The following is a 10,519-nucleotide window of genomic DNA, read 5'->3' as shown; positions in this document are numbered from 1 at the left end:
TGTAAATTCACAAATTAACTTGTTTACTCGCTACAAGATTGATCTGATCAAATAATTTAATCTAGAAATTAATTACTGTACTTGTTTTTATTGATGATTGCACATATCAACTAATCTAACGAGATTAAAAATAAAAAAATGTATGGGCACGTTCCTATTAATATGTTTAATGACGATAGATAAATTTCAAAAATGATGTACACATTTTAAACGTAAAAATTAATGATTCTCAAACACAGGATCAGTAACAAACCACAATTCGTTTGAAGCATGGAAATGTTCAAAAACAATAATAATATTTGTACCCCGTTTTAGTAAAGGTGCTGGCAAATAAAGAGTTTGTTGTGGCCCTATTCTGGAATATCTGCCCAGTACAAAATCATTTACAATCACCAATCCTTTTGTCCACCAAGCCATATCCAAATAAGTGTCCTGAGGTTCACCTGTAATTTCTAAAACAGCCCTGTACACGCTTGGTCCATAATTAGATTTAAGTCCACTCCAGCCTGTAAGAGCCTGAATCCAGGATTTATTAAACTCCAGAGGGTATATTTTCCAATTTGTCAGGACCTCATTATTTAAGTAAACATCGCCTTGCCACAGTCCTTTAAATCCGTTATAAACAGCTACGTTAATCCTTCCCCAGTTCTCAACAATAATGTCTACAGTAGCATTCTGCAGATCTTCGTTATTTAAAACCAGTTCTCCATCCAACATCTTCCAAACACCAAAATTTTGCAAATCATTTGTTTTGTTGATGGGCGGTGATAGCAGAACGCCGTTTACCAAAACCATCGCAGTGTCGCACACACGACCTCCAATCTTTAAAACACTCTTTGCTGGAATATTTAATTGTTCCTTCCTGTACACAATATATCCGTAGCTTTGGCCAGAATTATTGTTAATGGGTAACAGTTCCATAGAAATGGGTTTTTCACTTTCTATGGGTGTGATACTATTTATAAACGTATAAAATTCTATTTGTTGCACCACTTTTGCACTAGGGTAGGCAACTCTTGGTATCAAAGCGGGTGGATTAGGTAGCTTAGTTTTTACTGGATTATGTGTGGCTAATAAGTCTTTAACAGTCACATACTTATTGGTATAATCACCATTTTCTGCAATTGGAGCATCATAATCGTAGCTGGTGGTGATTGGGCCAAAATCTGAATTGTCATCTTTCCCATTTTGACTCATGGCTCCACTAAGAAAACCAAAATTGGTACCACCAACAAATATGTATAAATTAACTGACGCTGGATATTTTAAAATGCGCTCGTAAATGTCAGTGAACGTTTCCAATGCAAAAGTGTTGTGTCTTTTGCCCCAGAAATCAAACCAGCCACTCCAGTATTCCATTGCCATCGATGGTCGATTCTCTTGGGTTTTCTTCATTGCATCGAATTCACCTTCGGGGTCTTTGTTGAAATTAGATGTTTGTAAACTAAAATTATATATATATATATATATATATACACAATCGGCGTATTTTTAATAAATGTTTCTAACTTACAAATATTCCGGAATTGTTCCATATGTACCTCTTTTCTTAGCGTTATCAGAAGTCATCAATAATTCCACAATTCCGTTTTCAAGTATAAGTTGTCTAAGGTCGAGTAAATGTTGTTTGTCTGGTGCATGGCCACTTCGACCGCTGAGAGCGAATTCGTTCTCTACTTGCAAAGCAATTATTGAGCCTCCTTTAGTGAATTGATATTTACTCAATATAGGCATTAAAACGTTGAAGTATCTAGATACGTATTTTGTGTAAATTGGATCCGACGTACGCACGACAATATCAGGTTCTTTTAACAACCAGCTTGGAAAGCCTCCAAATTCGAATTCGGCACAGATAAAAGGTCCTTTACATAAACAATTTATTAAATTTTATAAATTATTCAATTTATGTAGTCATTTTACCTGGCCTAATTATGGTAAATAGATCTTCCTCTTGTGCCAATTGAAGAAACTCCTCTAAATGTAAAAAATCTTCCAAATTGGAACCACCTTGCCCAAAATCGAAAACACCGTTTTTATATTCGTGCAGGTTCCATGGTATGTATGTCTCGACAGTGTTTAATCCTGCAGCCCTCATTTTCCTCAATCTGTCTCGCCAGTACGCTCTCGGTACTCTGAAGTAGTGCAGGGATCCACTGTATATGAAAATCTCTTTGCCATTAAGAAGAAAATTGGGTTGATCTGCATTAAGCCCAGATTGAATTCCGTCATTCGTAAAATATTCGTAATTGGTTGGCAAGTCAGCCACCACGAGATGCATTAAAAGAATAATGCTCAGAACTTTTAGACTCGTCATGGTTAAAAGTGCAACTCTGAGACATCATAACGGTGTTTTTATATAAATATTATTCTTATCATTTGTGATTATCTTCAAGCGATTAAGTGCGAGGGTTACATAAACATGTTAATTTTTAATAGATGTTTAATTAAAGTACCTTGATAACGCACTTAAATAATATATTAAATAAACAACACTATATCAATATTATAATAGTGAAATCTTATTAAATTAATTGTACTGATTATTCTTATATTCGCAATAAAGTTTCCTAAGAAATATTTTGTTGTAAACTAACGGATTCGTGTACAACTAGTAATTTTCTGTTTGTGTGTGAATTTCCCATTATTGTGTTATTTATATTCGATAGTCCGTCAAACTGAATCGCAATGAATTTATGATACAGCTTTAATTACAGAGTGCAAAGCTCCGTTTTCAGTATTTGTAATATCTATTGTTAAGTGTTACAACTTCCTTGCATATAAAGCAATAAATTATTTTATGGTAGTTTGAACAATACATTGGCAATCCCATCGCATCCATATTATCGCTTAAGTACTTTTTTTTATCATAAGTTGATTAATGTAGGAAAGCAGAATTGCTTTTTTAATTCATACAATTCTAAAAAACGATCTCACAACCTCCGTAAGTTATTAGACGATCAAGAAATAAATTTCCATGGTTTATCACGAAACTTTTTGTCTTTGGTTACAAAAACTGTCGCGACTTTCATAAGTATTATTGTAGACGTGAAAATTTAAAGAAATGTTTACAAAAAAAATATCGGTTAAACTTAGTTTTTACGATGTGACAGTCTTGAAAGGAAAACGATTCAATTCTTAGGTTGCGAAAACTTCACTGTGCCATTTACCCATAATAAATTCATTTATGATAAGTAGATAGAAAGGTCATGCGACTTTACTTGAGTAATTATAATGAGGTCTGCGAATGTGAAAACCCTTTCACACATGCTTAAATTAAATGAAAATAATGAGTTTCATTTTCATATGCATGTCCATAAATTCAGACAACTGACATTTAATTTTAATGGGAGTATAATTCATGTAAATCAAATATGAATTATGTACCGTTGATGAGATTTTTGCGAAAGGTGCGATTGCAGCTTGCTTGTGGAATAACTTAATGGAAAATTTTAATTTTCCAGAATAGGAGGATCATTAATTCAAAACTGATAATTAATTAATATTTGTTTTGTAATTTGTCTCTTATACATATGCAACGCGAACATTTGCATATTATACACAAGTTTCTCAATATTACAATAAAGTTTGACAGTTTAATCCTTCCTCATTCTCATAATTGTAGATCTCTATTTTCCAACAAAATGTACAAAAACGAAATTTAACCAAGAATATACGGTTTTTCTGAAATATCTCAATTATATATTATTATGCACACGCTTTGCATTCAACTATCCGAGGAAGGAAGCGTTTACATTCTACCTTTCAACAATTGCGTCATTATTACTAAAAGCCTGCAATAATTGAAAAAAGAAAACTATAATTGAAACGCACGACAAGAAATGCACCGTTAATGTAAAATGAATATCATGAGATAAAATAAAGTTGGAAACAGATCAAGATAATTGCACGTGAATATTAAATTTATAACTGTTATTTAGTTCAATACACCCAATAATCGTTTGCTTATCTAATATGCAGTATAAAAATATATAAATTGTGAATTTTATTATTAAATATATAATATTATTATTATTTGTGAAAGATAATTATGGGAAATAAACCACATTTTATTATAAAAAAAAATGTGAAACGGACGAATAAACATAAGATTGTTAGTTTGGAAATAAATGACCATTATAAGGAAGTAAAGCAATTTTTAATTTTTGCTTGTAATTATGTGTCATTAATTTTAACATTCACCAAAGTACTAACCATAAACTAAAGTTTACGTAGTTAAATTTTATCGGCATTGGCGTAAAAATCGTAAAACTGCGTCGGTCCTAAACAGCAAAAATTACTTTATTATCATTTTTTGCAAGAATCTCCAACAATTACCATATAAATTAAAAATTTATTGCTGATATGTTTACACACTAGAAAATCCTATTTGGAGATCCTATCGCGATCAGAACCCAACCTTCTCCATTAAGATAAGTGTTTATGCAAATCCCCGCTAGTTTTTCTTGCGTGCTGACATATAACACGTAACACATTAAAATTAATTAGCATAAGGTATTATTGGCACCTACTTGGATTCAAATGATTCTTGGTAAAGGAACGATGTCGGAATATGTGTAATTGTTATTTACGATTGGGGCCTTTTGAAAGCGGCGTTATGTGACGTGGTAATTAATGTTTTCATATAGTAAATTGCCACATGTGAGTTCTGTGATGTGTCGCTATATAGGGCATCTTAATCAAATTACATAAACTTTGTACGAGTAATTAAATCATGCAGTCAATAAATCAGTCAAAAATATTAGAGGACATAACAACTGTTTTAATTTAATTAGTCAAAGAAAGGAAGTTAAAGGATATTTTAAAGTGTATCTTAAACAAATATATCATAAGGGTTTTTTAAAGTATCAGTGGGTACCACTTGAGGAATCATAGGTAAGCGAAAAAATTTATGTAATGGCGATCTTCACTTCATCTTCATCATGAAATCTATTTTTTAAGGACAGTGACTCAATTCAGATTTGATGATAAAACCTGGCTTCAAAGAAAAACATATTTTACTGATGTTTTCCCCCTGTCTTAATGAAACACATGCTCCTGTGCAAGGTTCAAATTGAGTTTTGTAAACCATGAGACGTTTCATGTATTTCCCTTCTGAACAAATTCATAGTTTCCAACACCTATCATTGGATGTCGACGTTATTGTTCATCTTGTGCAGTTCATTGATGAACTGAGAAGGTATCTTCCCGATATTGAAAATGATGAAACTCAACTCCAAACCCCTTTATGCTCATAAATGTAATCAACAATGTTGGTTTGGGCATTAAGCTAGAAATGAGCGTAAATCAAACTCGTCAGACTGATTGAAAAAAAAATCTTTGATTGATTTTTGGATTGTAAGACGAGAAGAATACTCAAAGCTTTCAAGTAAAGCGGACTTCCCTGATAAGTTACTTACGCGGGTGTGGATTTTCATCCCTGGTCATGAAAAAGACAAAATACAAGAATAGATTGAACATTGAATCTGAATAAAGATTAAAATTGAGTAAAATTGCTCCGGTAATCGACTCTGACAAAAAGCAAGCCCATCCATCACATTAATTAATAAAAATAACAAATATATTGTTCGTTTGTATTTCTTTGTCTGTATATATTTTTGAGGAGTTCACCATAGTCCTGAAAGTGTTTTTAAAAGAAATCTTGCATCAAGAAAAATAGTACCTGAATATTTTACAATATAAACTCCACTGCAAATTAAATATTAGAGTGACACAAACGATGTTACATTCCTTTGATAACACGATTCTTTCCAGCTCAACTATACAATTTGCAATATCAAACTCTAAGTCCTTTCAATACTCAAAGAATATAATAAGTGGTTCGTTATTGTATAAATCATTAAGTTGAGGAAAACCGACAGTGTGCAATTTGTAAGCATCAACAAGAAAATGTCGAGCAGACGCAACAATCCAGCCCTTATACACACAAATTTACAGGTTATAAATTACAATGTGTATTCTGTGGCATTCCCGGCAGGACCGTAGCAGAGAAATATCTGCCTATAAATATGGTAATAAGAGATGCATGTAGTGCTTAGATAAACAATTTATCATGGCGGTTCTTTTGTGACGCGACGGTGTTTTCGGTGTATTTTGCATAACGTCGTCTGTATGCCATATGTCACATTTGGAGTTACCTCACGCTTACTTTCAATTGTTATTTATGGTACCATTTGTTTGTTTTAAACAAAATAAATGTGCAAACAATTAACGATAAAATTGAAGCTGAATTGAAGTTATCAAATTAAAAATATTGGATCCAATAAGTGAATAGAGACACGTCGACTCATTGTAAACAATTGTAACTATTTGGTTTATGTACACAGTTGTTTTATGTTGATACGATTTTCGAATTGAATTTAATTCCGGCCTGTAAAGCACCGTACGAGTGGAATGTTAAACAGAACTTAATTCCCAATTTTTATCACATATTTCCAGCAGTTTGCAATGCAAATGTTGCTCTGTTATTCTCAGTATTACCAGGCGGGGCTAACACTGACAATAGAGCTCTGCTTATGTGAACTGGTTTACTTTTCTGACTTATGGATTAACATCATATAAAGAGGTGGTATTTAATTAAATAATGAATCATAATTGTTAAAATCATTTACCTCGCAACGTGGAACATCGTGGAAAAGTTCAGTGATTTAAAGAAAAGTTTTTCAGATTTTCAACGAATAAAATGTTATAAATTTTAATGGTCCGGTCATTTATCAGGCCCGTAGCGGCGTAATTTGTCCCGTCGAGCTCATATCTTCCGCAGTAATTGCATATGTAAGAGATGGAGGCTGGATTACCTCGACAACTAAATGTCCAGACATAAATCCACCTACTTGGAGATGAAGCTGTAAAATTCAAGTCGTAAAAGAGACACTAGGACGAATAACTTGGTAGTTTTTGTTTTTTGCATTATAGCCCGTGCTCCCACTTCGAGCCGGTTAATTTGTTTTTGAGGAAGCCTAGTAACGGTACCCGCGGGTTCGTGAAACTATACTCTACATTCGGGATTGCCCAGACCTTCGAAACTTTCCAGTTTTTAACGGACTTTTTAACTCCACCCGAGCTTGGAAATGCATAAACATGTAGATTACCGCTGTCAGATTCACTCCGGAAAGAGTTGCGATTAATTACGGTCCTTTTATTATAATTCTTTTTGTGCTTTTACTTCTGTACACAGAGAAAACTTTAATTCCGTAAATAAATTTCTGTTTAATTGGCCCTTGGATTTTTCTCCCTTTAGCTCGCCACTCTCTGTCACTTGTATATTCCCCACTTTTTTCGATGGCTCATCGCACTGCTATATTTTATCAGTTCTCTTAAATGTAAATTAACATAAATTGAAACAATGCCGACAGGTTTATATTAATTGTTTTATACAAGGGACGGAATTTGTTTATTTATTTATGAAACATGCATGAAATGAAATATATAATTGAGTTTCCTGTACACACAAAGTGTGGCTACAATTGGTTGGGAGAGGTCAACACAGTTAAAATCTTGAACCAATGCGACTAAGTGTCTGGATCGTGTGTAATGCAGAAGTCAAATCCGATCATTTATCATAGATTGGTCAGGTTAACTGGCAATCAGACATACGTAACTGCATCACTTAAGCATGCATTCAATTCCCCATCAATATTGACCTGAATTGCAGATAAACGACACCTTTGAAAACCAACGGCCACGTTAATCTCATCATTTCAACCATGTGAAATCCCAAACGTGAGATGGTCTAACTTAAATTTTAAGTTTATTCGATCATTTGTGTGAAATTTTGTTCTTGGGCTTTTTAGTTTTGTGTTACAACATACCGGAGACAATTTCAGTTAGTTTTAAATTGAAAAGTTGATTAAAGAAGCTTTATAGCCTGATAACTTAAACTTATAAAATCACGGACATTGCCTTGTCTCGATCATGTTTTCTAATATTAAATTATGAGAATATGAAATTGTTTAGGTTTTAGTATTGTTTAAGTTACTGAATATTTAAATTAACGTTGGTAAGTATTATTAAAATGACAAAAACGTCAGAATGTTTTTGCATTTCGAAGCAAAAAATTATGAGTTACATCATAAAATGACTGAATTGATGGATCACAGTTATGTAAAATAACTAAAATAAAATTCATCAAAAAACAAAATATGCACATGTAAATATAGATAAATGTAAATATTAGCATTAATTTAAAATAAAAGAAACATCTATTTTTATTTATTTTATTACAATGAAAAGTGTTGGTATTATTATAATGGCAAAACGTCAAAATGTTTTTGCATTTTGAAGTAAAAAATTATGAGTCACATTATAAAATGACTAAACTGACGGATTATAGGTACGTACAATAACTAAAATAATTCATCAAAAATTTAAAATATGCCACGTAAATATAGGTAAATGTAAATATTGACATTAATTTAAAATATAAAAACATATTTATTTTTATTTGTTGTATTGCAATAAAAACTATTAATTAATTAAACAGAGTATTTTAGAATAATATTTGAAAATTCCTACAATTAGCCATTCTTTATTTGAATTATAGTTTTTAAATTATATTTTAATACGAAATTACTTTTTGTTTCGTAAGCCAAAATTTGTAGAAACTTTTCAGTAATATAGTAATGGAGTTCGGTTCATTCAAATAACATGCACCTCTGTACTCCGCTGTTTTCATTTCTTGTTTACCGGTCAAATAAATTTGACCAGTTTATTTATGTAGGCACAACAAACAATCACTGCGCTGTTACACGTTGCTTAAAAGTTTGATAATTGAAACTGGAAGTTATAAAGGCACTTTAAATGAATTACAAATTAAATAAATATGTTTAGGTTATGGTAAGCCTTAAGTAAATTTATTTCCATTAATTATTAAAATTAAGCCTAAAAACATTTAAGCAGCTGAAACATTCGGAAATATGTGTAACAGGCAAAATCTCACATTTCCTTTGTTAACATGAAATTTTCATATGCGTGCGGTAAAATTCGAGGTTTCCGTTTAATCCGCGATGAACATTTATTAATCCAGAGACATAAATATGTACACATTACTTTTAGATTAAATATGGTAATAAATGTGTTTGTATATTCAGCCACACACATTTCGAAAGCAACTCAAATTTATTGCCGACAGCATGAAATTTCGGCCAATTAATATTCCCTTTAAAATTTTATTTCGTACATGCATAAACAAGCATTAAAACGTTAAGCTAAATAATTTTATTTTTTCCACATTTTCTGAATTTCAGTGGCGCAAATCGCGTTGTTTTTACATTTAAATACAACACGATTCGTTATCATAATATTTTAACTTTTACATACATGTATTTTTTACGGTGGATCTTGGATTTTGCATATTTTTATGACAAAATAATAAAATTTTGTTTTGATTGAAATTTTTATTTTTTATATTTTCATATTCTGATTATCAATGAAGAACATAAAAAGGTTTATTATAGTGATTATTAAAATTCTAATTATTGATGGAGTGATTTTACAGAAATTATTGAACACTATTAAAATATCATGATAATCTATCATACAGTAAATGATGAGGTAATAGCTGATAATATTTATTTTTTAAGATTGAATAAATAAATATTTTAGAGGGAATACAAAAGAAAATAGATAGCACCGTATTTTATATTCAGGCTTCGTGGATACTTTGAAATCATTTTAAATCTGGAAGGAGGTTATACGAAGCTGGTCTTGGAGCCAGAAGACGCAGATCATGGGCAAACGATCACCATCCATGGATTGCAGCCAAATGGAGTAATTATTTGGTGATATGGTTGTTCTGTAACTGTTTGGGCTGGAATTTCTTTATAGACACCCACGAAATTGCTCCTATTAAACTAATAAACTATAAATGCTCCACGATATCTTGACTTGGTAACCCAATCCATTATTATTCCATTTGCTCAAGAATTTAGAGTAGATTTCGTATTTCAACACAGAATGCTCAGCAGCCTCAACATTTGCTTTTAGAGAAGAATGGCGAGTTATTCTGTTTTTTTATATAAATTTTTTATTAAATTAGATAGTTTATTATAATTTTTTTTGATAATACATTTATTGTAAATATCCACTCCAATAGACACGAAGTATAACTAAAAGTACACTAGGGTGGTCCATGTTTTCAAATTTCTTTGCTCCCAGGGGCTTAAATAGTTCTAAATTGAAAAAGAAATCCCTAAAAATTTGAACTCTTAATATTAACTCAAATATAATTGGCATTCTAACCAAAGTTACTTATGGAAATAACATAGAAAAATTTATTTCGTTCTTTAGAATTTTGTTACTCGGAGACAAATAATAATAATAATAATAATATAATAATTATAATTTTTCCCTAAGTCGATTGGTTCAAAAATTATTCGAATTCGAAGATTAATTTTTTTATAATTATCAATATTATTAAATATATTTATAAAATAAACATTTGTTTTTTAAAATATATTACATTTTTACGTTAATGATTCAATCCAAAATGCTGCGAAAATTA

The 10,519-nt window shown here is 31.3% G+C and overlaps 1 protein-coding gene and 1 long non-coding RNA gene across 2 annotated transcripts; one reads left to right on the top strand and one right to left on the bottom strand.

Moving 5' to 3' along the window:
- Positions 1-219: 219 nt before the first annotated feature.
- Positions 220-2,314, bottom strand: LOC109607096 (beta-galactosidase-1-like protein 2). Its single transcript, XM_049962759.1, has 3 exons — positions 1,921-2,314; positions 1,514-1,862; positions 220-1,444 (listed from the first exon to the last, which is right to left on the bottom strand). Exons 1-3 carry the CDS (start codon positions 2,312-2,314, stop codon positions 220-222), a joined length of 1,968 nt encoding a protein of 655 aa, XP_049818716.1.
- Positions 2,315-8,308: 5,994 nt separating this feature from the next.
- Positions 8,309-9,875, top strand: LOC126264555 (uncharacterized). The gene is made up of 3 exons (XR_007547249.1): positions 8,309-8,350; positions 9,515-9,570; positions 9,622-9,875. It is a non-coding gene; the product is annotated as an uncharacterized LOC126264555 (long non-coding RNA).
- The last annotated feature ends 644 nt before the right edge of the window (positions 9,876-10,519 follow it).

The sequence above is a fragment of the Aethina tumida genome, chromosome 2 (assembly GCF_024364675.1).
Source record: "Aethina tumida isolate Nest 87 chromosome 2, icAetTumi1.1, whole genome shotgun sequence".
NCBI classification, from domain to species: Eukaryota; Metazoa; Arthropoda; class Insecta; order Coleoptera; family Nitidulidae; genus Aethina; species Aethina tumida.
This window is presented reverse-complemented; position numbering and strand designations above follow the sequence as displayed.